Below are 27,596 nucleotides of genomic sequence, written 5' to 3' on the forward strand. Positions count from 1 at the left end.
AATAGATTTTATTTTGAGCTATTTCCTAAAGATAAGTGGAGTTCTGTGTAATGGTAAATATTTTACGGCAGTTGTGTAAGCAGCATCTGTGTATTACTTCTCAGCTTTGGATTTGAATAGTAGTTACATAACACAAAGATGCTTCTGAATAAGTATTCAGCAGGGTTTTTTTTTTTTTTTGTAATGTATTCACTCACGACTTTGGTATGCAAAAATATTCTGTTTTTCAATTTCGTGTATTGCTCTACTCCCTTACTGTTGCAAGTTATAGCCTCGAATTCCCTAGGGATGTTGATACCTGTTTTGCAGCATTTTATGAAGCAGAGAACAACATCCATAGAAGAGAAGTTATCCTGGTCATTAGAATTCTCCAAGGGAGATCCAAATTACTAAATCATCAGGAGACTTGTGTTACAGCCAGTGCTTTTGTGAGCGGTTCCAGCTACCAGAGTCCTGCTGTTTATTCTACTGCGAGTATTTGTCCTCTTGAACACAAAGCTTATTGGGAACTGACCTGGGCTGAGGCAGCTCTTTGCTCTTCTACCATGTGCAGCTGATTTTAGTCTTGATCAGTTCCATAATCTGGTTCTGCATCATAGAGGAGGCATTGTAGCAGTTGGAGGGGAGAAGGAGGGGCTGTGAGAGATGCCTTGCACAGGAGGAGCAGTTTGAACTGGTTAAATTAATTTATTAATCAGTGCCTTGATGTCATCATATGTTCTGGTTAAGATACCTTGCTTTTCAGTTGCTGGTTTGGTGAGGGGGCTGTTGACTTTATACTTCTCTGTTTTGTGACTTTATGCAGCTTGACTTCGAATAACTCTTCCTGAAGGGAAAAATGAGACCCCGTGCCTTTGCCCCCACCCGCTATTGAATGTGTGGATAGTTCTGAGTGACCAAATCCACGCTTTTGATGAGAATTTGTCACCAAAAGAAAGTTAATTTTGCTGTCTTTGAGCCTATCTGTTTCACACACTTTTAATCTGAAAATAGCATAGCTAGAGAATCAGACATCCTGGAAATCATTTAAATCCCAATCGTACATACAGACACAGTAAATATTCTAGTGAGGTGATATGTGTGTTTTCTTTCTTCTGAGACAAAATATAAAATCAGATGTGTTTTAAATGTTAGCTTGAGTTGCCTTGAGAGAAAATTGTTGTGTATAACTATATATAATGTATTATTTTTAACAGCTTGCTTTTACACGAGATGGACTATGTGGCTTGTGGAACGAAATGGTAAAAGATGGGGAGATTGTATATCCTGGAACAGAATTAATACAAAGTGGTGAACTACCTCCAAGAAAAGGTATGCATTTTAATTTTTTTTTATTTATTCATTTTTTCTTGTGATGATGAAATTGGACTTCAAACTCCATACTATGACAGAACTTTGGTTTATCATCACCTGTCTATATGATTTACAGGTGTTCATGTTTTGAATGAAATACAATTGAAAGTGATTTCTTAAAAGTGTACTTCAAATGAAGGCTTAAATCTGTTCCAGCCTTCTGAAATTTAACTTCATAATTAGGCATGTTATTATGAGAGAGGCTTGTGTAGTGGGTTGACTGTGGCCAGATACCACTAAAGCTGCTCTCTCACTCTCCCTCTGCAACTGGAAAGAGGGGAGATCAGAAAAACAGCTAAGAATTCATGAGTAGAGATAAGAGCTGGGAGAGGTCAGTGACTGATTACCTTCACAGGCAAAACAAGACTCAAAGTGGGGATAGTACTTATATTTATTACTAACATGGTCAGAGCCAAAGAGTGAGAAATAAAACAGTCTTAAAAACCACCTTACCCCCATGCCTCCTTCTTTCCATGTTCTCCCTCCTACCCCCCAGTGGTGCAGGGGGACGGGGAATGGGGGTTACAGTCAGTTGTTGTTTCTGCCGCTGCTCAGGGAGAGGAGTCCTTCCCCTGCTCCCGTGGGGTCCCTCCCTGGAGGAGACAGTCCTTGATGGACCTCTCCGTCATGAGTCCATCCCTCGGGCAACGGTTCTTCCCAAACTGCTGTCCCATGGGTCACTTCTCCATGGGGTGCAGTCCTTCATGAATGAGCTGTAGTGGTGTGGGTCCCCCCCAGGGGCCACAAGTCCTACCTGGGAAAAACCTGCTCCAGCGTGGGCTTCCCTCTCCACGGGCTGCAGGTCTCCAGCAGGACCCTGCTCCATCTTGGGCCTCTCACGGGGTTACAGCCTCCTTCATGCATCCACCTGCTCCAGCATGGGCTCCTCCATGGGCTGCAGGTGGGTCTCTGCACCCCGATGGTCCTCCATGGGCTGCAGGGGCACAGCTGCTCCACCATGGTCTGCACCACGGGCTGCAGGGGCCTCAGGTCTGGAGTCTGGAGCACCTCCTGCCCCTCCTTCTGCACTGACCTTGGTGTCTATGTTGTTATTCCCATATTCTCACTCTGCTCTTCCCTGGCTGGAATTTCTTCTGTGCAACAATCTTCTTTTCTTAAATATGTTATCACAGAGGCATTACTATCACTCCTAATTGGCTCGGCCTTGGCCAGTGGCAGGAAGTCTGTCCCGGAGCCGGCTGGCATTGGCTGCATGGGACAGGGGAAGCTTCTAGCAGCTTCTAACAGAAGCCACCCCTGTAGACCCCCCCCTCCCACTACCAAAACCCAACCACAGAAACCCACTGCAGCTTGGCAGTGTCTTTTTGTTTGGTATGCTTGGTGTGTTTACAACTGAAGCCTTTGTGTAAAGGAAGTGGGTTGAGGAATGGGATAAAGCCGATACTGCTATTTCAAATACTGTTTACAATCTTCATAAAGTAACTGAAAGGTCACCTAAAAAACTGTCCGCAATCTGACTGAGAATGTAGTGCTTTTTTCTGTGTGTGTGTGCCTTCCAGTGTACTTGAGAGCCGTTCAAACATTGCAACTCCTCAAATGGCAAAGAAATACATCCATTTAGAAAGATTACTTTGGTAGAGGTGGATTTTGTTTTGTGATGGGCTATGCCAGAATGGAGGGATTCTGCTCTTGCCTTTTTTCCATCTTCATATTATGGTGCTTTTCGACTCCTTATTGAAATTGAAATTAAACTGTTCAAAATGAAAAGATTTGTTTCTTAATCTGGCTGAAATGGATTTACCAAATGGTGAGATAAGTTTTGTCAGTAATTTATAAGACCCCCAAATAAATGAGAAGGGTGGAAATACTGCCTTTGGTATCAGTGAACTATTATTTCAGCATCTGTTATTTCCTGAGCTGTACTGTTGGATAGACATGGTATTTCAGACCAGTTATGCTCAATTCCTTATGTAGACAATTTTTTTGTAACTATAGTATACCTTCTTTAAAAATAGGAGGGAGAGGAATGTGTTTTTGACTAGAGGAAGTTATTCCTACAGGAAAGAAGCTGTAATAGTTTATGAGAGGAGAGTGAATTCTGTGTTATTTTTATCAAGAGTACAAGCTTTGTAGGTTATGAGTGGCTGCGTGCTGTAGTAAGGACTAGAGTTATGCTCCTAGCTGTTTCAGAGTTAGAAATCTTTTGTCTTTCTTCTGCTGCTGGCCTTTTTGAATATTTTTGCTGACGCTGGACAAAAATACAGCTGATCTTATCAGAAAGGCTACTACAATAGCTCCCCATACAATGAGTGGAGGTAAGGTAGTGTAATACTTCTTTTTTTCTTTGGATTGGGCAGTTCCGTGTGTATTACTAAAAGGCCTTGTAAACTTGATGCAGTGAAGGGAAGGATCACCCCCTAAGTGAACTATGGAAAATGCTTTCCTGTTCACCAAAAGCTCATGAGAGAGGAGTTGTGATGGTTGTAGTATAACAATTCCACACACACTGCTTTCATGTAGCGAGAAGATAACATCTATAATAAGGAAGACTATAATAAAGTAAATAACTACTTTACCAGTGAAATTGATTAATTCATAGTTTTGTGCCAGATACTTTCACCTTGTTTTTAGAGTTGTGCCTGTGCTGGTCTTTGAGAGAAAACTATTCTTCTACTGACTTTATAGCTAAGTAGCTGCAGTTGAATTGATACTTTTGTTAGTTATGGTGCTGTACTGTTTTCAATAATTCTGAGAAAGCTTATAGAAAGGTGTCATAGTATAATAGGTTTTAGTTTTCAGGGGAATCACTGAAATATCAAGTAGGAAATTGCAGTCTGTCACTTCTGATGCAAAATGTAGAGAGCAGTGTAAAGTAAAAAACCAGAAGTGTTAGGTAAGTCAGTCTTCTGTGACTTCACATGTTCATCCACATGGGGACATTTGTTCTGAATAATGATGTGATTTTTTAAAAAATGCTGTATGTATGTATGTATGTGTGACTTCAAAGGATCAAAAAGGTATAAGGTGTTAAAGGCTGTAGGATACTGTTACTTAAAAATACAGAATTTCGGACAGTTTATACAGTAAAGTCTTTTATGTTACCTTAAAGCATCCAAGCTGCAATCAGGCTTTTGAAAGCTTTCTTATATCCATAGTGGTGGTGGTGATGTTGTTGAAGGCAGACTGCCACTTGTTTCCAGTACTGTATTGTGATGGGTTGACCTTAACCAGCTGCCCACCCTTCCAGGTCCTCACTTGCTGCCCTTCCTCAATAGGACTTCAAAAAGGAAAAGCTTGGGGATTGAGATAAAGCCAAGGAAATCACTTACCAGTTACTGTCATGGGTAAAATAGTCTTGAGAAAAATTAATTTATTTTATTTTAGTGCAAGTTAAGATAGAATTGGATGTGAGTAACAAAGATGAAAACACTACCTTCCCCTTGCCCTTGCTTCTACAGGAGTTAAGCGTGGGTACCACATGGCACAGGTCACACCTGTTCCTTTCCACAACTGGAGAGTGTATGTTCTTCTACATAGGTACTTCTAAAACATCTACTACTCTCAATGCTGCAGTAATTTAGAACTTTAAATAAGAACTTTTTCAGGCTCTTACTGCTTAGCATCAATGTGTGAATTCTATTATAGTGAAGTTAGCCTTCATAAGCGCCACTGTGCTGGGCCCTACAGGACTGTAAAATGCAACGGTCTTGCTTACTAGACTGGAGCTTTAAGAAGAAAGAGCTAATCAAGGCTATTTTTGGTCAGTGTCAATCAGATTGTATATTTGATTCTGTTAGGCAGTAGTGAATCACAGAAGCAGAAAAAGTGACAGTCAGTTTGCACCTCTGAACTTGCAGCTTGAATTGAGTTTCATGAAATCGAGATCTAGGTATTGGTCTGTTTAGTTTGTGCTTAGGTTTTTGCATAAATGATCTACAAATGTAATTCAAGGAGTGGGAAAAGTACATACGAGTAATGAGAGTTATGAAAACCCCAGTGGTTTTATAAAAAAAGGAATATATATTCATCTCAATATTCAGACTTAGGTACTAAATTGACTAATTTGGAGATAAAGAAGGGAGGCTGCTGTAAGTAGTCCCTTTTATTCAGTCTGTTTTAAGAAGTGTTGACTTCGTACTTTACTCCGTGGTAACTCTTTTTCCACCGATGCTGTCGCTCTCTGTTGATGCTATCTGGACTGCTCAAAAGAGGCACTTCATTCTTTCAGTGGATATTAGCAGTGGCAATAGACATGCTATTGATAGCAAAAACCAGTTTGTTTCTCTCTAGGAAGAAGATGCAAGTAGTGTGTTTTTTCTCTTCCATTAGCAAGAACATTTGGTTAGGAATAACCTCTTTTTGTTTTTTCTTCATGGCACTTTCAGAAAAACATGTTTGATAAATGTGTTAAACAGAATGTGTTTGCATGTTTCCAAGTATCATCTGAGGACACAGCTGTGACAGTACTGATGTCCAAATACAGGTGCACTTGCAGCGTGGCATGTACTTAAAGGATAATCAGGCTGCCCTTGGGAAATTTGGATTAGATTAATATCTTGTATACTGGAACCTATGTACTGAAAATAATAAAAAATGTTAAATAATATTATTCTTACTAAATTTTGAAGTTAGAGAACTCTTACTGTAAATTTTTAAGACATACCAGTCAAGTACACAGGTCCCTTTTATGGGTTGCTATTTTTTATTTATTTTTGATTCCTCAGACTTTATAGGTGGGAATTTCTGTTTCAATTAGCTATTCTAAGTTTCAGGGCAAAACCATGAAATTATTAGCCTCATACCTCTGTCCTGCCTTTGGTAAACACTGGCTTCCTCTTCTATTCTCCCATTGAATCTACAAACCTCATTCAGTGTTGCACCTGCAAGCAAATTAAATAAAGTCCAAATGCCACAAGCAATTCCAGAGAGGCTGGCAGAAATGAAATCTTTGTGGTAAGAATAACAGCATGTGGAATTGGTGATGGTGGCTGCTGTTCAGACCATGTATGTATCAAACCATAGTAGTATGCAGGCATGTAGGCTGGCTCCTGCTTTGAGCTTCCTCTTTTGTGTAAGAAGGAACTTGTTAGAAGTGAGAAGTGTTGCTTTGCACACCCTCTCTTCTGCTTTCCCTGACCCAGCTATGGGCTGTACCCAGTGGCTCAAGAATTCAGTGCTCAGCTGGGGATTATTATACTCTCTCTGCAGGACAGAGGGAAGCCTGTAATAACCCTGTTGGACAGTTTGACTTCATAAGTGTAAAATGCTCTATTGCAAATTCAACAGATAATTTAAAGAACGCATTTAAAAAAATAGTACACTAGGGAAGAAAAGAAACTTTATTTCTGATTAGAGTTAGGAGGTTAGAATCTTGTATCATCCTGACTTCTGTATCGGGAAGGGTGTGTAAACATGGTTTGCAAATGTATAGGCATGCGTTCTTCCCTCACAAATAACTATCAGTTGAAGTTTACACACACACATATATATACATACAAACATATATATGTATATGTACGTATAAGAAAACACTTTTACAGAAAACAAATTACTATTTCGTATTGCAGCTGAAATACTTCCTGAATCTGGGACTACCAAATGCTGATTTAAAGTAGATGTGAAATACAGCCCTTGCCTAAGCACCCTGTGTGACTTTTTGCCTTGTGAATGGCAACATCTGTGGAGAAAAGTGTTGCAGGTTTTCTCTTTCTGCTGAGAGATTCCTAATGATACCCATTCATTGGCATTTCAGAGCAGCATAAGACCATACTGCAATATGTAGTGGAGGCAACTATGTGGTATTGTCTTTTTTTCGTCATTGATTATGAAATGTAAGTTCCACTTCTAGTGCTTCCTTTTCATCCTCCATTTATACTGGATTGGGCTATGGCTGTCTAAGATAATGCAGACATGGTAAACTACTGCTCTCTGATTTGGGAGCTAATTTCTAGTTGAGGATGGTTACTACAGTTGCTCGATTTTGACTGGGTATGCCTACCTTCCTCAGCTTAAACCAAAACATAGTTAAGAGAAAGTTCTTTCAGGGAAATGTTACACAGTTGTTTTCCCCCACCACAATATTCACATTCACTTTGAGAAAAATTAAGTTAAATCAGGTTGTCACACTGCACTGTGTTTTTGCATGTATTGTTTTGAAAACTGTCTTATAACTTGTTACTTTGGGCCATTCTGGCTTTGCTCAAGATTTCATTCTTCCTGCCCCTCTTTCTGAAATATTTTTGAGTCTCCCTTTTTACAAATCTCTTTCATAAGTGTAACTGAGCTTCCATAATTATGATGCCTGTTTTGCTGCTTTTGATTTAGACTGATACCAGCTTTGTCCCTTAGAGGGCAAGTGGTTTTTTGCAAGTATAGTGAACTGTCTTTTAATGAGATTTTTAGCTCAACTCCTTCCCACTTTCTCTCTCATTGCTCCCCTTTCCTGTTCATGCAAACAAAAAAATTCTCCTGTGGATTTACATGTTGTTTACAGTACAAAGCTTGAGTTCTCACCTGGATTGGGACCTTCTGTATTTGCAGTGAGGAGCTGGACTAAATGATTAAGTTTATAGCCCTTGGTTGTCATCCTTTGCCAAGGATCTATTTAGAAGTTCTCCTACAGCTGCCTGCAAAACAGTGTCTTGGCACAGCACCCTTCTACCCACTAACTAAAATTCCAGACCTTGTGAAGTGTGTCACTAGCTGTGTGGGTGAGTGGCAAAACACAGATTGTGGTGTTACTGTGGAAATATTCTGAACCACTGGGGCTGAACAGTGTCCTTAGTTACAATAGATTCTGTACCTTTAGTATTATTTGCTTGTGCCTTTGAATAGAAGCAGCTAGATTGAATCACATTTTGGACATTGTTATCATGCTGATGACTCATAGGCTGCTCCTCAGTGTTTGAGGGAGACGGTTGTACCCTCTATGATTGCCACTTAAAAGAGGGATATCCAAGCTGCATTTTCTTATTCTCAAGTGACTTTGTTATCTCTTTAGCTCACAATCTCAGCTCTAGCATGGATACTGCAGTTATGTCTCTTCTTCCTTTTTTCCTGCTCTTCAATCTTCCACCTCCTGAGTACTTCTGTCTGACAGGTTAGGAAATGCTGGCTTTAATTTAAAACTTGTATAATTAAGGCACCCCAAAAAGGTTTATTTGGGATGTGCTACTGTCTATAGCCTAACAAATTTTAAACAAAGAGGTAATCGCAGATCCAGTTACAACCAGATTAAGCATTAATTTTCTGTCAGGCCAGATGGAAAGAGTAGTTGAATGGTTTTGTACATTTGATAGGTGTATTTTATTTGTTCTGAGCCTTTGAACTCTCTGTCAGAGTGAGGCAGGCTGCAGTCAGATGTTCTGTGTCTGGCTACAGCTGTAAACCCCTCATTATTATCTTCTGAAATAATGCTGGTACAAATGCATTTTTTCTGGGGATGTGTGGGGTGAGATAGGAAAACAGACAAAATACTAGTGCTTATCTGACGTGCTGTGGCTGGGACATTTAGGGAGGGAGTCTCTCTACAGTAGATGGGCAGATTGGAATGGAAGACTGCCCAGTTGTAAGAGTCAGGTGAAAATGGCTGGAACTAAACTCTTCAGGGATAAGTTTCAAATGCTGGACTGGAGTAATTTTGGATGGTATTGTTTGAAAAGAAGAGCAGGGCGAGGAAAGCTGTTGCCCACATGTCCCTTAATTGCAAGGCAAACTTATGCATTGAACTGACTTGGAGTATGGATATGGAAATCCATATTCCCACTATGAATAAGGACAGATGTCCAACTCTCTAATTCTACTGTGTTTAGAAAATTAGGACTTTCATGGAGCCTTTGATTACAGAGATAAGTGACTAATGTCTGTGTTCTGTCTTTATGAAAGTAGTCTCAAAAGGATTGGAAATGCTGTTTTATTGCTTGGGCAGAAAATGGTGGTATTATTTTCATTACTTACTGGTAATTACTAAGATGCTGGATACATTACAGATGCTGAAATACTGCTGCATAAAAGTAGTGTAAATGCCAATATATAGCTCTCCGTGATTTTGAAATTAAGGCAATTACTATCTTTTTCCCGTGTTGGAAATGGAATATAGAAACAAGTAAATTCTAGGGAAATGCTGATAGTTGGAAGCAAAACCTGACTTTGCATCCTTTGCAGTACTGTGTTGCAAATCCGTTGCAAGTCTTACATGACGGTATCGATATTAAACGTTCATCACTGCGAGGAGATTACAGTGGGGATTTCTGGGTTTTAAGGTCACTGTCTTACGAAATGTAAGATGAGACCTAGCACCTGTGACAGTTAATATGGTGAAATACTACTTCCCCCCACCCTGTGCTCTTAATGGTAGACAGTATTGCTCGAAGCTTGTGGGCTGGGTATTTCACCTTTACATGTCTAATATAGACCTGAATTCAAAGGGAAAGTAGCTTAACTGGTCTTTTTTTTGTTTCCTTTAGATGATAGCACTGAATGCCAAACCGCATCAAAGAAAGAAGAGCAAAACGACAAAGAAAAGAAAGATGAAGAAGATTCTCCACTGCCCACTTACAGGGCCAAATCGATTGTTGAGAGTTGGGTGTGGGGCAAACAACCAGGTATTACAGCTGTTTTGGTTATTGTCACTGAAGCATTACGTGTTCTCTATTGATCACTACTTTTGTAGCATCAGGAAGTAATTGCATCAAATGTACTTGCTGACAGATGGATCTGTTAGGTTAGTGAAATAAGTTGGATAAGTGGTTAACTATGATTTAAATAAACATTTACTATAATTAATTTCAGATATAATTAGACTCATAACTTGAAGAGTCAATTTGCACCTTTTGGCTGCTTGAAGGAGTGATAAACTGACTTGGAACAAATGGAGTTATACAGTGAAATGTTCCAATGTCTTCAGAATATTTCTTTTCAGGTGAAGACGTTAAAAAGAAATGGCTTAGTTTCTGAAGCCTGAACGTTGTGCAGGCAATAAAGGTTTAATAGGTGATTTTTCACTTTGATTTCATGATCTGGGAGATTGAGTGAATCATGGAAGGAAGGTTGAAATGGTTAGTTCAATTAACTGTTTGTCCTGACTTTTGTTGACAGTAAACTTACCCTTTGGTGGAAAAATAGTTTGTGTATTCACATCTTCATGTGGGCGTCTATAAAATACTGATTTTGATATAGAAGCCAGCTAAAGTTCATGGCTGTTTGTTACTGTAGATCAGCAGTTCATTGTCTAAAATAGTCCATGTTTAAAAATAGCAGATCAGAAGAAGCTTCACTTTGGTGGTTTGTTTTACAGTTCTGGTGCACGATGCTGCCTGATTCAGATGTTGGCATGTACAAACTTCAGAGACATCTGTTGTGCCACTTGTCCTTTCCCCTTACCCAGAAACACTTGAAGGTCCCTAGGAAAAGTATTATCTCTTCAGTGCCAGAATCTGCATCTGTGTAGCTCTGTTTGCTAGGGAAACTGTTTGTTTCTGTTGAGCCACAGGTCAGCTGCCAGTCTGCTGTCCTCTGCTCTGTGCCAGCCAGCTTGCTCCCTTTTCTTAAGGGCAGGAGGACAGATGGATGTGGTGTCACTCTGGTAGTGGGACAGAATTTTGCAGTACAGGAGGAATGAAAAGAATTGCCACTACAGTGGAAGGGGAGTGAGAATTGAATTTGTTGAAGAGATATAAGCAGAAGGTCACATTATTTATGTTTTATATTCTCATTTAATGTCTGTTACTGAACAGTAAAATAAAACTATTTACGAAATGGTAGCCTAAATGTTAAGTGTCTTACCAAATTTCTTCCAGCTGACCAAGGTGTTTGGGACAAAACCTGGCCTTTAAGCTCACCCTCCAACTATTTCTTGAAAAAGCAGTTGTTCAGAAGAAAAAGGATGTATGTGTGTTTGAGGTTGTCAGAAAGAAATAACGTACTGTCTTATAGTTACTTTTAGTGTTTTATATATAGTGTGGTTTATTGGTGCACATTCTAGAGATAACTTGTGAAGACTTTATAATTTGTCAGAAATAAATTTGTATTCCCTGGTCTCTCTTACCATTTGTGCTTGAAGTTTGTATCATCTAACTGTGACATAAAAATCCTTAAAAAATACTGCAAACACTCCTACGGTGTTAAGGGTGGCTTTTGTTCATGGTGGTGGGTTACCTTGTTAATTTTTGGGTTGCATTTGTCTGAAGTATAGGTAATAACTGCCTTTTTGACCCATCCTAGCTTTTTTTTTGGCTTGATAATTAATTTTGAAAAAATGACAGAGAATCAGTTCAGTTTTGATATTTTGTATAAATGTTTCATAAAATGAGAAAAACTGTTCTAAGCGTTTCTTCTGTCTTCCTTCAAAAAACCAAACTTTTAAGTAACTTGACTCCTGTCAAAACCATGGAGAAACTTTTGAAAAGAATTGTTTCTTAAATATGTCATTGCTGATCAAGTAAGAATTAAAGACTTTTATGTCTTTAATTTAATGTTTTCATTTATGTTTTGTATTCCTTTAAAAGAAAGGTATAATTTGGAGATGTGAGATGTGGAGTTACATTACAAAAAGAACTGAAGAGGCATTTAAATTCTGTGTTTCAGGTCAATGCACTGACATATTTCTAGTGAGTTTAATGATTTACAGTCCTACATTATGGAAATAACAACTAGGTATTCAACACTGCATATCTATGTTTTAGAAGTGCTGTAATAAAACCTTTTTTGCCAAGCATGGAGGATCATGCTGTTGAAGTTCAGCAGGCTAATCTAGGTCAGTGGGCCTTGTGACATCCCTCCCCCAGGGTCTTACTATTCCAAGTACTGTAAAAATCTGCGAGATAGTAATAAATACATGGGTAAGTAATTATTTGACTTTAAGGTGTTTTTCCTTCTCTTTTGCATCTTACTGTTCTTCAATTTCTTATTCAGCTCTTTTCTGAGAATAATGTTGAACTATTCAGGCCTCATTTGTGATGTGAGTTCTCCTTTAAAATGTCTTCTCCCTGTCGTATTTGTACCAGGTTGAGTATGTTCATAAAGCAGTTCTTCCTAAAAATCTCTGTTAACTACTTTCATCAGTTTTCTTTTCTGGAGCTACTTGATTTTTAACATCTTATATGATCTGGAGAGTAGCCCAGGTGTTCAACCCTAGTAGGGGAGAAAGAGAAGAAACCCTTTGAAGTGGTTGTTCAAAGCCTACAGAAAGCAGAGTGGTATTTCATCTTCTTGGGCTTCTTTTTCTTAGTGGTGATGTGCTTAAAGTTGACTGTATTGAGCCAAATGAAAGGACAGTCTAGTCCAGTGTTCTGACAGCAGCGGTATAAATAACAGTAGCCAAGCAAATAATGAGATTCCATGTTTATAATACATTGTCTGTAGCCTATTGTCCTTGAGATGGAGGTGGTAGTATGGGGCAGTGAGAATGTGCATTTGAATTCCATCCACCTCCCCCTTTTATTTTCCTGGAACATATGTGTGCATGGCATAACTTAATATTTTTAATATATTTATGTTTAATATTTTTTATGTTGATTTTTTCCCCATTAATTTGTCTAATCCCTTTTGAACATTCTGAACTTTTAGCATCCACATCTATATGTAGCAAGGAACTTTGTAATTCATCTGTTTATCTCGTGAATATTCATCTTTTGGTCCTTGACTTGATTTTCGCATTTGCTGGTTTCACCTAATGCCCTGTTTTGGAAGAGAAAGCGAGTAGTTGTTCCTCACTTCCCCAACACTGGTGGGGTGGGTTCTTTGTGTTCTAAGAATTCTGGCATAATCACCTCCCAGTTGTATTTGTCCATCACTAAAGATCTTATTTCATGCAAGATTTTTGCATACGGAAGCTATTCTCTTAGTTCTTCCCTCTGGGTTTTTTTTTTTTCTTTTTCTTCTATATTTTTGTGCCAGAGAAGGTAGGTTGGGAAATGTATGTGCTCTTCAGCTGTGGGTACCTCATGGGTTTCATGAAGTGGTATAATGATCCCTGGTTTTTGTTTTGTCTGTCTTGATACCCTGTTTTTCCAGCTGCTGTTGTACAGCGAACCAATTTCTTCTTGAATTTACCATGCTACAGTGCCAAGATTTTATCCCTCAGTGGAAGGTTGATTTGAGACCTTTTTATAGCGAAAACTGGGATTTTTGTCTCCCTTCCTCACCAGTGTATATCTAACATTTTACTGCTGACTAATTTAAGTGCCTACATGTTTTTGCAGTTGGCTGTCATCTTTACTGATGTAGTACCAACAGACTTCATGGCCCAAATATTTGTCTCCATTTTCACCCGATTTTACACATTTCTGTGGGACTTGTTGTTGCCTGTAGTGTATGTAGGCTATTTATTCATTTTCCATATGCATTTCTGTCAGTGCTAATGGTTAGAACTTCTAACATCTAATATATGTCACTGTTGGGTGTTTTGAAATGTCTTCAGTACACACCATGCTGTTGTAGATATAAAATCTGAGAGATTTGAGTATTTTTGACTTCCATCCAAAAGTGCAGTTCTCCCTTATTCCCTTAAGATGAATCCTCTTTGTATTTTTGCTTTGGCAGTGGTGGTTTGGTGTGGTGTTTTCTTTTTTTTGTTTTTGTCCCCACCCCGTCTTGAAAGGAGGACTAGCTAAATCTTTCTCAAAGTTTAGAATTGTAGAGCCAGGTAACTTTGTGGATATAGTTGAGTATTTAATACCACTTGATGTAAGGTAATTTTTATTTCTTGAAAAGATTAGAAACAGTTCCACTGGTGCAACAACTGTTTGTCTAAAAACTGAGCTTTACAAACAAATAAATTGTGATTCAAATTCACTGTAATCTGATCTCATTTCTTATGTTTAAGATGCTAAATATTGCATACTTACAGACAAAGTTAGTTTGAAGTCACCTTAATTGCTGTCTGACTAGAAAATGACACTTTGTACTTAGATGTTTCAGTAGGGGTGCTACTGTTCTATTTCCCCTCAGGACAAGAAAGCAAATGAGGAAATAATCTTAATGCAAACATCCTTAAATGAATAAGCAATACACAGTTGAAGTGGGGATATGGTTTTTTTTGTGTAGTCAGATCTGCTTTGTATTGATGGTGCATTAATCTGTTATGATGGTAAATCAGTGTCATGGTGTTGCACTTCTGGGGTTTCCTCATATGTGAGTGAGGGCTTGTTTACAGACAGTGCTGCATCTTGTTTTCCGATATTGTTAGTACAGCTGATTGCACAAAGAAATGATTTAGAGTCAGCACCAAACACGGAAGATTAAAATTAACCCTGTGACTTCAGTGGGCTATTGTTGAGTTACCTGTCATTAGCAACTGCAGTTGACTCTTCCTGTGTTTGCTTTGTGAAAGAGAAAGTGATACGCAGAACTTCCATCCTGTAAGGGGCTCCTAGTTACATGGTTAAATCTAAATTTATACTGTGTGCAGAAGGAGTTAAAAAGTAGTCATGGCACTGAAAAAACTTGCTTTTAACCTTATTTATTTTGATATTTTCTGCTTTTATCAAATTTCTTGATCAATACTTATTTGACTCAGGATTTTTAAATCTAAAGGATGAAATTTGACCTCCCCGTTCTACATTTCTTAGAACTTCTCCATCCCTGTTTTTTTCTTTTACTTTCTTGCCACTAGAAACAGATTTTAACTTGCCTTCACATCATCACTGCATCCCATTCCCTCTGTCCCTGTTTCCTCTGCCCCAGCTTGAAACCACTTTTTGAGCTCCAGGTAACTGTTTGGTTGCTCCTCATGCCCTTATAAAGGGGGGTGTATGCATGTGTATGTTTTTATACACACAGGAATTTTAGTTCTTGCTGTTTTGTTCTGTGTAGCATGAGTATTTGAACAGAAATTTAAACAAATTTTGCTGATGATTTAAAACTTGGAAAATTATAGAATCATACAATATGCTGAATTGGAAGGGACCCATCAGGATGGAGTTGAATTCCCAGCTCTGTACAGGACACCCCAAGAGTCACACCAGGTGCTTCTTGAACTCTGTCAGGCTTGGTGCTGTGACCACTTCCCTGGGGAGCCTGTTTCTCTCTGAGAAAAACTTTTTCCTGGTATCTAACCTAAACCTCTCCTGACACAGCTTCATGCCGTTTTCTCAACTCCTGTCACTGATCACGAGAGTGAAGAGATCAGTACCTGCCCCTCTGCTTCCCCTTGTGAGGAAGTTGTAGACTGCAGTGAGGTCTCTCCTCTTGTCCTCCTCTCCAGGCTGAACAAACCAGTGACCTCAGCTGCTCCTCGTAAGGCTTCCCTTCCAGACCCTTCACCATCCTTGTGTGTCCAGCCACATAATGAGATGGATTTTGAATGCACATGCAACTAATCATTATTTCTCCTGCTGAATACTAATAAAGTCAAGTCTGATGGTGGTCATGTTTTTAATTGGGGAGCAGACTTCAGAAAGCTAAAAGCTAAATGCCCTTTAGGCATTATATTCTTTGTTGGTATAAAATAACTTTGGGAACATATTTAGGTTTGTTTCTGAAGGAAATCATGTGTATGCGACTACATTTTTGTCCTTCCCTCTAACTTTGGAATTCACTCATTTTACAGGCTTAGAGGATCGTTAGAAGCCCGTTAAGCCAAGCCAGCTGCATCCTTTATCTCCTCTTTGTCCAGTGGAAATAGCACATAGTGGAAAGGGAAAGAAGAGACAAAATAAAAAGTTCTCTAGGAAATTAGAGCACATTAGTTCTGCTGATGACAGGAATGTGCGCTCATTATAACAGTAGATTCCTGCCAAATTCTCTTTGAAATGTGTTTTCAGGTCTGAAATCTCTCCACACTGTAACATCTATGTTTGCTGCTACTAAAGCTTGTGACTCAACCCAAGTCCTTGAAACTTGGCATTTTTAAGGTGCTTAATTTACCAGTCAGAAGCCTGTGATGTTCCCTACAAGAGCTGAGGAAATGAGTGTTAAACTATGAAGCATGTTAAGGTGTTTCCTTGAGCTGCTAAAGCAGGAGCAAACATGCCTTAGGACAGGTAACTTATATTAGGCTCAGGTCAGGTTAGTGTTCTGGCTGTGGCTAAGATGGTTTAAGAAGTCACCGTCTTCTTATTTTGTTCCATGTTTTGCTCAAATATCTAAATAACGTGTCACTTCTTAATACTGTTCTACCAAAAAGTCAGTTAGACAATTCCACTGTTTTTTCCTTCTAATGCAGAGAACTTTGGGCAGGAAGAATTAAGAAGTGCAGACATGTGATTACGTTAATTGTTGAGGGGAGAGAGATGTGATAAATTTTAACAGAAGGTGGTAAAGCCCTAACCTGTCTCTACTGCAGCCAACAACATCTCTAACTATAGTTGTCAATTAACAAGTATTCTGCTGGTGGTGATTTGAGAATTTATACTAGTATGGTATGACTGTGAGAATTTATACTGGTATGGTAAATAATGTGTCTCCACCCTCATAGAATAACTGGCAAAGCATAGCATTGCAAGGGATGGTTAACATCAAGGGCTGGTGTAGTGACATATGAACAGTTTTGTTTAAAGAGTTCCCTGTAACCTTCTCAGATGAAACTTGAATCGTTACTATTAATAAGCTATTCTCTCACTAGACTGTTTAGTTCATTGGTAATAAGTGTTGCTTAGACTTGAGAGTTTATTGAAATGAGTTTCACTGGGTTGATTCTCAGATATATTTAAATCTTTCCAAAGATGAACGGAATTTTTTGTAAAGATAAATTTACTTATGACACAAGAGAAAATTTAAAGTGAGGAAGTATATAGATATATCTCACTTAAAAATAGCATTACTTTTAATAAAACAAGGCAGTCCTTTGTTCAAGTCTTAGCTGTCTGAGTTACAGGACTGCTGTGACCTGTTCCAGCCTTTACTACACTTTGTATATGAACTTTATTTTACATTCTTGAAATACTAAAGGAGTTTGTATAAAGTATTTCAGAACAGAGTTATTTACTTCTAGTAGAAAGCCTTCCTAAAATTGTAGCCATTTGAGATTTTGAAGGCAAAGCAAGAAGGGGTAAAGAAAATAATTTAATTACAGCTAAATTCAGTAAACTTAAATTTATTCTTTATGCAGGTTATTTTTATATGGCTTGTATCTTGGTGAGGCTAAATGATATTTTCCATTAAGAAAATTTTCATGCAATGTTTCGGTATTTGAAAAATAGTGTATTGTAACTGAACAGTTCTTCATATTGCTAGTTTCTGAATGCAAAGACCTTGTGGGGTTTAGGGCTAATCACTTGAAAAATGAATTTTTTTCCAGCCCTTTTTTCTTCATAAAAAGTCAAGACAGAATTTTAGTTGATTCCTTTTCTAGCTTTTGTATTGTCTTCACTTGACTTAATTTGTGGACATTGACTTCACTGAGAAGAAAGCAAAATTACTTGCTTTTTAAATCCCTTAACTTTTGGAAATGCTTTTGTGAGGTTTTTTTCTGTGAGACATTGCAAAGTCTGTGGAATCATGGACTGTTTTTGTATTAAACCAGAACTAAACCTTTGAGGTATTAAAAACCTACAGTAATGTTGTCTTTTTTTTTTTTTTTTTTGTCAAATGAGCCAACTGTTCTGTCAGATCACTGAGTAGGATGTTGGGCATCTTACTTACAGGTTACCTTTAGTATGTATTACTGAACCATTGGGAATTAATTCAGTAGGTGCTGCTATGAAACTTTTTCTGCAGACACACAGGACCATGTGTGTATACAATGGCCCAGCTCTGTGACTGGTACTGCTTGATGTGCATACATGGTATGCAGTGTAGGATTCTATTTCTGTTCATTCAGAGTTCATACAGTAGATTGTGTCACCTACTGCATCGGCATGGCTGGGATGCTGAGAGTGGCAGGGCTGTTGCCCCAAATGTGAACTCGCTGCCCAACTCACAGCACCAGTTTAAGCACCAAGACAAGGTGTTCCTATTTCTTTATTCTAGTTTGCACAAAGTAGGGAGCTGGGTGGTAACCCATAAAAGGCTGGCTCCCCAATCATCAAAACTTTACGCCATCTATATGTTTTGGCAAACCGAAATCACGGTTCGCTGGCTACAAGTTACATAGTTCTGTTATTAATTAGTGTTCTACCTTCTATTTGTTAAATGTTTGTCTCATTTCTCATGCTGGTTAGTCTGCATGCTTGGTCTTTCTCTTCTTTTGAGTCAGTGGGTTTCTTGAATCAGTGGGTCGTGAGTCGGTGGTCACAATCTCCCCCTACCAGAATTATCTTTTATCTAGTTGGAGTTGATTTCAGCACAGTTGCTGAGTTAGCTTTTTAGTTTCTTCCTTATCGTGGGAGTTCTGCCCCATGTCCCCATGGCCTGTAAATTCTGCATTCTTTTTGTCCACTCTCAGTGGCACATCTTTCTCGCCAGGCTTTGTTAACCTCCCTCTCTGTCTGAGATCGTTGAAGCATGCCAAGCCCTAAACCTTAACAAGGCAGTTTTAATAACAAGTAATTTATCTTTCTAACACCTGCACATCACTGTGGCTGATTGAAAGTGGTGTGAAAGGTATGCAGTTGTAAACTTTGAGGAAAAATTCCTCATAAAATAATTGCTGGAGGATTGTAGGTGGTCTCTGCCTGTCCCAAGTGTTTCTTTTCAGTAGTCACCATGACATATGTTTAATAAGCATGTTATTTTGAAATGAAGGCCTTTTTCCTCTAAGTCTTCAACTCTCAGAAATAATTTTAGAGGGTGTCCACAGTTGGATAACTTGCTAGTCAGGAAGGAAGGATGAATGCTGTATCTCTGTATTACTTGGCAGGCTGCTGTGTCTAGCACCTAGTGCTTGTTTTCTGTAGCACCATACATAGACTCTCTTCCCCATACATAAGTGTTAAAGTCCCTTGTTTTTTCTTCATTGACTATTTCTTTACTTTTCCTATAGAGACAAGAGACCATAATATGGGGAATGAATTGGCAGAATAAAATTATTTGCCAAAACCAACACTCAGTTGGTTAGAGCGTGGTACTAGTAATGCTGAGGTTCTTGGTTTGATCCCTGTAGGAGTCATTCACTTAGAGTTGGACTCAATGATCCTTGTGGGTCCCTTCCAACTCAGAATATTCTGTGATTTGGTGATGTTAAGCAAAGTCTCTTTGTGAAGCAGAGAGCATGGTCATTTCATCTGTTGTTCTTATAGACTGGTGGTATTTAGAGGTAGGTAGGACTTTAGTGTTCAGAAAGAGAAGGAAAAAGCTCAGATTTTTATGTCTTCCTATGGTTTACTTATCAGTATTGACCATGCTTCCTGAAGTATATACTGCAAAATGGGTTTTTTTTGCTTACAAAATAAAAGTTAAGGCACACCTACGGTAACAGCAGCAGTCTCAGAACATGTAGTTTATATTTTGTGGAATGTTTTATTTTACTATTCTAAGTAATGCTAACACTGCAACTGAGATTTTTTTTCCCTCAAAATTGTATTAAATGAAACAAAATTTGTTACATAAGCCTGGAGGTATACAGAAGCTTCAGGCTAGGTACTGATAGTCATCTATTAAAGCTGTCGAGTTAACTTCTATATGGCCATAACATTAAGGGACAGTATAAAAGCCAAACCAAAGAAATCAAACATGCCTTTGACAGGCATCTATTTTATTTATGTGTTACTTTACACTGTGATCTGGAGGAGCCTTATGTACATAACTTCCTGATATTCACCTGTGCCACAGAGTTCTTGGGAGATTTAGTAGAGCTAATACCACAATAATACAGTGTGGCTTTTTGTCAAATTTGTTCATTTTGTTGTATTTCTTGTTGTTTGAGTCAATGTGTATAATTGCTGCAATTGCTTTCGTCTGTGAGGTCTAGACTGCAAGGAACACATTTTAATCTATTCTTGCTTGGTGAAAAAATAAGTTATTCCTCATAGTCAGGTGGAAAGATGTGAATTGCCTCAGGGAAAGGAATCTAACACATTATGAAATGGTGAAATGTGAGTAGCAATGTTGAAAACAGGCTGACGGCAAACCATAAGTGACTGTGCAATGTGATCCCGTGGCAGAAAAGACTGCTTGAATTCTCTGCTGGGTACACAATGATGTGTTGCAGAGTGGGGACAAACATTGAAATAGTTTATGCAGTTACAGCTGCAAAAAAAGTTATGCCTTATTAGATAAAATTTTCAACTCTAAAGACTACCATAAATGTATATAGCTTGGAGGCAGCTGTTCCAAAAAACATGTTGGGTTTGTATGGTTTTGTGGTTGTTATTTTTTTTTTAAAGTTTGTCCATCTTCTCATAAGCCCTGTTACATATATGCAGACATATGGGATTTTTTTTCCCATACCCCTTAGTCAGGTGTCAGTTAAAACAAAGGTACTTCTGTGGAGCAACCAGGCAACAAATGTGGTTGGCTTAGGGACAAGTGCAGTAATTCAGCGCAAAGCAGAGTGGAGTCGCCCAGTGATCAGACTGTTAATGACAGGACAGAAAAGAACCCCTCTAAGAACGCACTTAATTGATATTTATCCTGTGAATTAAAGCTACAGAGAATATAAAAATAGTTTCCAAATCTCTATTTTAAAGTGGTTTTGTTATTGTTGACACTGTACTTCTTATCATCAGTTATTTTATTACTAGGACTTTGGGCTGTTGAGTACTTTCTCTGATTAGTGAACAATTAATTCTCTAACATTGGTACATAAGTCAGATCTTTTATTTGCTAATAGTACTTGCAAGCATCTTAAATTTCTGACATTATTTGTTTCAGAAGTGTAGCAGCTCTTGGCAGTGATCCTAGCGCTTCTGAGAGTAGTTTTATAACTTTTGAGAAACTTAATGAGTATAGCTGCAAAATGAAAGCATATCCTTGTGGGGACATGCAGGGGACTTGCCTGCACTCAGGAGAAGTCTGACTGAGGTTGGATGGTGATAAGAATTTGCTGTCTAACTTGTTTTTTTGAAATGCATAAATATTTCCTGTGATGTTTTAATTTCAGACATGAAATATGAAGGGCTAGGTATGTATACAAAACCAGTTTTGATAATAACCTTTGTTGAAACACCTGTTTAAGTGTGATTGTGATTATATCATACTGTGGATTAGAAATGTGCACATTATGTATGGGAACAGGGAGTTTCACTGGGTTTTGAAGTTCAGACTCCTGATTGGTTTACAGTTTTCAATTTGTCTTGATTTTTCTTGATACTGTATGTAACAAAGATGAACAACCATAAAAGAATATCTTTCTCTGATTCTCAGATGTGAATGAATTGAAGGAGTGCCTTCATGTACTAGTGAAGGAACAGCAAAGTCTGGCCACACAAACTGCTACAACAGCTCTATCAGCTATGAGGCTAAAACAGCGGCTTGTTATCCTGGAACGATATTTCATTGCTTTGAACAGAACAGTTCTTCAGGAGAATGTCAAAGTCAAGTGGAAAAGCAGTAGTGTTTCTCTGCCTGCTATGGATAAGAAAAGGTAATGCACGAACAAGTTAATACATTAGAAAACTCACAGCAAGGTTATCAACCTGTGTGTCAGCACTTGATGTGATGTATTCCTCCTTGAGAGACATTAGCAGTAAAGAAACTTATTTCTTGAGATGGTTTTACCATATTAAGTGGTGTTATCTGCCATGCAGTTTTCTTTCTTGCCTGATGCTTTCTTACAGTGTCTCTGTACTGGTAGGTTTTGATTGTAATATGTTTCTGTAGATACTATTCTTTTAGCTATACACATACTTTTATCGAAGTATTCCTTTTGTTCCGCTCAGCTAGAAAGTGTGAAGAAGTGTGTTTCAGAAATGGTGCTGATGGAAGCTACGTAGTTTGAATAATGCTGATATGTTTTGGTCAATATTTGCTCAGTTAAGGCATGTAAATTTAAGAATGCAAATATATAAAAGCTGAACATAATTTTCTGTAGTGTGGTTGAAAAATGATGTAATTATACGTTTTATATGTAACAATTTCAAGAGAAGTAATGGAATAAGAAATTGTCTGATTACTTTCCATGACTAGATAGCTATCTAGACCTAAAAATAGAAAAATCTCTCAGATGGGGCATTAAAGGATCTGTTCAGTAGCTGAACAAGATTGCTCTCTGGCAGAACAAGCAATTCAGCTAGGAAAGTTTTTATGTTACATTATCTCTAGCTTCAGATATGAAGGGAGAGTGTAAGTAGATATCACGACTAGTTATTATGGGATTGGAGTTCTGACAGTTATATATTTCTCTAAATAGAGTTCTCTAGAATTTTTTTTTCAGTTCTGATTAAAAAGAACACTGATGTGTTTAAGTTATCGGATTGCTAAAAATGAGAGTATAATTTTTTTCTCTTTTGGAAGAGTCCTAAGCAATTCACTGTCTTTGTAATCTCACATAAAAAGGAAATAGAATTGTTGGTTCAGTAGTGGAAGCTGTAGGGTATCTCCTGTTGTTAAGTACAAAGGGGAGTGTACTTAAATTAATGCGATTGTCTCCATGAAGAGAAAAGTTAACAGCAATGTATGTAAGTCCAGTGGATATTAACAAAAGTTGAAGCTGTCTCTCTTCCATACACACACTGATACAGAAACTGCAAAGAGGGATTTGTAACATTGACACCTGAATGGAAAAAAAAGGAAAGACAAAATGGGTGGAATTAATTCTCAATAATTAAAGTTTCATAAAAATCTGTAAGCATAGTTTATGCAGTCCAAATTAAAATATAAGCTTAATGAGTAAATAATGAGTACATGAAGTATCTTACATCTGTGTGTTTTGAATTTCACTCTCAGTAACTATGGGCATTTTTCTGATTGCAGTCAATTATGCCAGTCTGGTTTATTTTTTTCTATGTGGAACTTTTTGATGTTGGGCATTGAATTGGTGCTTTGAAGCAGTTGAAGTTAAATGTTGGCTACTGATATTTTGATGTTGTTCACCTTCATTCTGGAGACAATTACAATTCTTTATAAATAAAAACTGTGTAATCACATATGCATGCATATAGCTAAATTATAAAGTTGTTGAATATATTTTATACAAAATTTTACTAACATAAATATATTATTATAATATAAATTATATTGAAAAAATGCTTATATAATTTTATTTAGCCCAAGACCTGTAGGTAAAGGTGTAGAAGGACTTGCACGAGTTGGATCCCGGGCAGCACTTTCATTTGCATTTGCTTTCCTTCGTAGAGCCTGGAGGTCAGGTAGGTCTACACTTGAACATGTTGCATATATTTTTTTGTTTGCTCATTCAAGCATTTGTGTGTGTTAAGTATTTGCATCGAACTATACATTTATAAGTGATAGATTTGCATAATTGCATTTATGTTCATGTGGTGCAATGCCCAACAATGCTGTTGCTGATCAAAGTCATCCAGGCCTGTACCAATGCTGTGTTGTGCTGGGATATTTTATACTTATGAGAGCAAATTGGGATTTCATGAAGGGGAATGTATTTTTAGTGTCAGATTTCAGAAAAGTTAGATTTATTCTTCAGGCAGGGTCAATCCACTGTATTACGACATGATAGTGGCAGCTTAAGAAGAGTGTGAAATATGAAACTTTTGTTTAGTTTGTGTGCTTGTCAGTGATTGTCAAATTGCAGAGGTTGACAGAATTGTCACCTGTGCCGCTTTAACCTGCCTGTTTGTCTCAGTCTGCAGTGTTTGTTCAGATGGCAGGTGGTTGGCTTAATCTTTGCCCAGCCAGCCCTAGTTCTTCTTCTGATTTCCTCAGTGGGTACATAGTGGGATGAGTTGGCTTAAGAGTTATCTTACTGAATGTTTTTTTGGTGAAAATTTCTTCAAGATCTTGCAGTTAAAATCTTCATGTGAAAATCAAGAACTTTGTATCTGTTAAATAACTTGTAATCTTGTGGTTGAAAAAAACCCCCACAAAATATTGTGTACAGCAATTTGAAGATAGGAATGTAACCATTATTACTGTGTTCCTTAGGTGAGGATGCAGACCTGTGCAGTGAATTGTTACAGGAATCACTTGATGCACTGCGAGCTCTACCGGAGGCGTCCCTTTTTGATGAAGGGACTGTATCTTCTGTATGGCTGGAAGTGGTAGAAAGAGCTACTAAATTCCTAAGGTCTGTTGTGACTGGGTAAGTTTCTTTTCTTGAGCATTGCTGGAGTAGCTGTTAAACAGCAAATTTGCATCTCTTAGTAGCTGGTGGTATAAAGATAGTAGCTTACGGAAAACTATAAAGATTGCATTCCTTTTCTGATGTTGTTATACAGGCAAGCAAAACTTTTTAATGAACTGTTGAAATGATGCTTTTTAAATATGATTTAATTATTTTAGCTGTTTAAGAAAAATCTGAATTTGAGTATTCTGAATCACTGCATGTAGATTTATCCAAAGAGTAGTGTTTCACTAATGTAAATATATCTCATGGAGTGCTTTGGGAATACTATATATGTGCACACTTAATCATGCCTTTCTAGTGTAGTAAAATAATGCAGAGTTGAGTGCATGAGGGAAAATACAGTCATATTGGACTTGAAGCCCTCCACTGCTTTTTCCTTTTATTTGAGTAGGCTTAGAGTTACCTTTTAACATTAGTTACTAGAAATTACTTGTCTTTTGAATACTGGAATTACATCCTTACAGTACCTATGATGAAGCATACCTGAATTTCACCTTGAAAAATGTTTTTCCTGTTCTTGACATGTTTAATAGAGCTACAGACACTGAAGCTTGGGGTAATTTTAAAACCTAGCAGCCACTCTAAAACTTGATCTCCTTTGGAATGTTTGGGCTTTTTTTCTCAACTGCTTTCATCACCAGTTTTGTAGTTTCCTGTAAGTTTAGTGGTTCTTGGGGTGTTGTAGATCTTTTGGTAAGCAATTACATATTATCTCCTATTACTTAATGTATACTGTTTGACTTTTAAATAGAGATGTGCATGGAGCTCCCAGTACCAAAGGGCCAGGAAACATTCCTTTACAAGACCAGCACTTGGCACTTGCCATATTGCTTGAACTGGCAGTGCAGAGGGGTACACTAAGGTGAGAAGCAGGAGCACTCTTAATTTTTAACCATCATTGTCTGTTGGAATGGCCTGAGCAGTGCCTGTCTTCCATTTCATGGATTTGGGTTTAATGTAATAATTGTGGTTCAAAGCATATGAACCTTTTCTGTAACACAGTGGTGATTGAGATCTAATATTCTCTAGATTGCAAAATCAGTTTTTCATATTCTGATAATCTGTTTAAAATGGTAAGCACTGACGTCTGATATTGCAAAACTTTTAATTGTAGAAAGTGAATTATATGGATAACCTAAACCAATGTTTTTAGGAATACATATTAATAGATGGTGTTAACTCCCTTTTTCAGCCAAATGTTGTCTGCAGTGATGTTGTTGCTTCAACTTTGGGATAATGGAGCAAGGGAAACAGATAATGAGCGATCTGCACAGGGAACAAGTGCACCCCTTCTACCTTTGCTACAAAGATTTCAGAGTATAATATGTAACAAAGACATGCCCAATACAGAGGAAGAGATTCAGGTACTTATCCTTGGGTTATTTGAAGGGGATATTAATTATGTTGGAATCAAATTTCACTTGCCTGGCTAAAATGATTATAAAATTATCCAACCAAAACTGGTGGTGGTGTTTTCCATGTAAGATGTATATACACCACTGTTGTTTGGTTTTCACGTGTACATTGGAGTTTCTTTAGGTAGGATGAAGAATATCACAGTATGGTTAGAGGTAAATGTTATGTTTCGTAGTTAATGCTGTTGTGATAATTATCTGAGATGTGGCCAGGTAACTTCTCTGCTATTTGGATTGTTTTTATTTAGTTGTGTTTGAAGTTACTTGAACTGTGACTCTTCGTGGGAATTACTGAGGTTAATAAAACATAGTAAATCAATTTTATTATGCTTGAAACTTTATATTATATTCACAATCTATTTTCTGAACATGCATGTTTTGAATTTTTCTTTACTGTAAAAAAAAAAGGATGTACAGAGTTATTTCATTTTCTTTTAAACTTGTGCAGATACTCATCATGTCTAAGTAATATTGTGTATGTGTAGTGACATAGATACACCTTGAATTCTTCTGACTGGCCTTTTTTCTTTTCTAGCTCCTGACTTACCCTCTAAGTCCAAATGAAAGTTTTCTAAGGTATCTGACTTTGCCACAGGACAATGAGCTGGCGATTGATCTGAGACAAACAGCTGTGGTGATCATGGCCCATTTAGATCGTTTAGCCACCCCATGTATGCCTCCTCAGTGTAGCTCTCCTACATCTCATAAGGTAACTGTTTGCAGTGTCAGATTTAGTAAGATCTTTTCTCTGAAAGCATAACTGATTTTTCAGAATGTAAGGAAAATGACTCCTAAGATTATTCAAATTTTTGATTTTCACAGGATAACTCAGAGTTGTTGAAATCTGTCTTACTTGGGTATTTAATATTTCATCATCCCTTTTTCAGTCAGCCTTAGAGTACAAATTTTACTTTTGGTTTGTGAACCATTCTTTCTTATCACACTCTGGCTAATTCTGTCATATTTTGGGCTGTTCCCTGTGTTTATCAGAGTAAATTCTCAAGACCAGACTTTATAAATGTTGGGGGTCTGACATATTAAAAAAATAAAGAAAAAAGTAAATGCTAAACTTCCCAACTTGAAAAATCTCTGAACAGTTTCTAGATATTTATAGCTCATTCAGTATCAGACTGAACTGAATATGATGCATGCAAGTCTTTATTTTTGACATCTTCTAATTAAGTAGGTTTTACTGACTACTGGCAGGAATGACTGTCTCAGATTGGATTAGGTTTAAAAAATAATCTTCTCTATGCATGTTATTAAGTTGTGTACTTCAAAATTAGTACTTAGAGAATTTCTTATTTTCCAGGGATCGCTGCAAGAGGTCATTGCTTGGGGATTAATAGGTTGGAAATATTATGCTAATGTGAGTGGTCCAATTCAGTGTGAAGGACTGGCCAACCTTGGTGTTGTACAGGTTGCCTGTGCAGAGAAACGCTTTCTGATATTATCTAGAAATGGAAGAGTTTATACGCAAGCGTACAACAGCGATACTCTGGTGAGAGTTTTTTACATGGTTTTAAAAATTTGTTCTCTTCTGTATTACTTCATAGCATAAGTCTACTCCTTTAACTATTTACAGTTTTTTGGAAGACTAGGTGGAGACATGCTGATTTTAGTGAGCTTTTATGGTGTTGTATTTGAACTTTCAGAAATAGTATGTTTTGTCTCTTGTATTGATTTGATGAAATCCATACTGTTTCTGTAATTTCTATCAAGCTAGAGGTTATGGATACAATAATTGCTTTTATTGGTATGCTGGCCTTGGTAACAACTTCAGAAAGTGG

The 27,596-nt window shown here is 37.7% G+C and overlaps 1 protein-coding gene across 3 annotated transcripts in view; it reads left to right on the forward strand.

Moving 5' to 3' along the window:
• Positions 1-27,596, forward strand: part of HERC2 (HECT and RLD domain containing E3 ubiquitin protein ligase 2) — a 108,907-nt gene that overhangs the window by 9,277 nt on the left and 72,034 nt on the right. For 2 of the 3 annotated variants that reach the window (XM_051806894.1, XM_051806895.1), the window contains exons 3-11: positions 1,197-1,311; positions 9,780-9,917; positions 21,496-21,715; positions 23,338-23,438; positions 24,190-24,346; positions 25,143-25,253; positions 25,584-25,755; positions 26,342-26,515; positions 27,119-27,307. In XM_051806894.1, coding sequence (XP_051662854.1) covers positions 1,197-1,311; positions 9,780-9,917; positions 21,496-21,715; positions 23,338-23,438; positions 24,190-24,346; positions 25,143-25,253; positions 25,584-25,755; positions 26,342-26,515; positions 27,119-27,307 — 1,377 coding nt within the window. The remainder of the gene's footprint in view (positions 1-1,196; positions 1,312-9,779; positions 9,918-21,495; positions 21,716-23,337; positions 23,439-24,189; positions 24,347-25,142; positions 25,254-25,583; positions 25,756-26,341; positions 26,516-27,118; positions 27,308-27,596) is intronic. The other variant, XM_051806896.1, reaches the window with a different exon arrangement.

Source organism: Manacus candei, unplaced genomic scaffold (genome assembly GCF_025592945.1).
Source record: "Manacus candei isolate 608988 ecotype Guabito, Panama unplaced genomic scaffold, ASM2559294v1 h1tg000069l, whole genome shotgun sequence".
NCBI lineage: Eukaryota > Metazoa > Chordata > Aves > Passeriformes > Pipridae > Manacus > Manacus candei.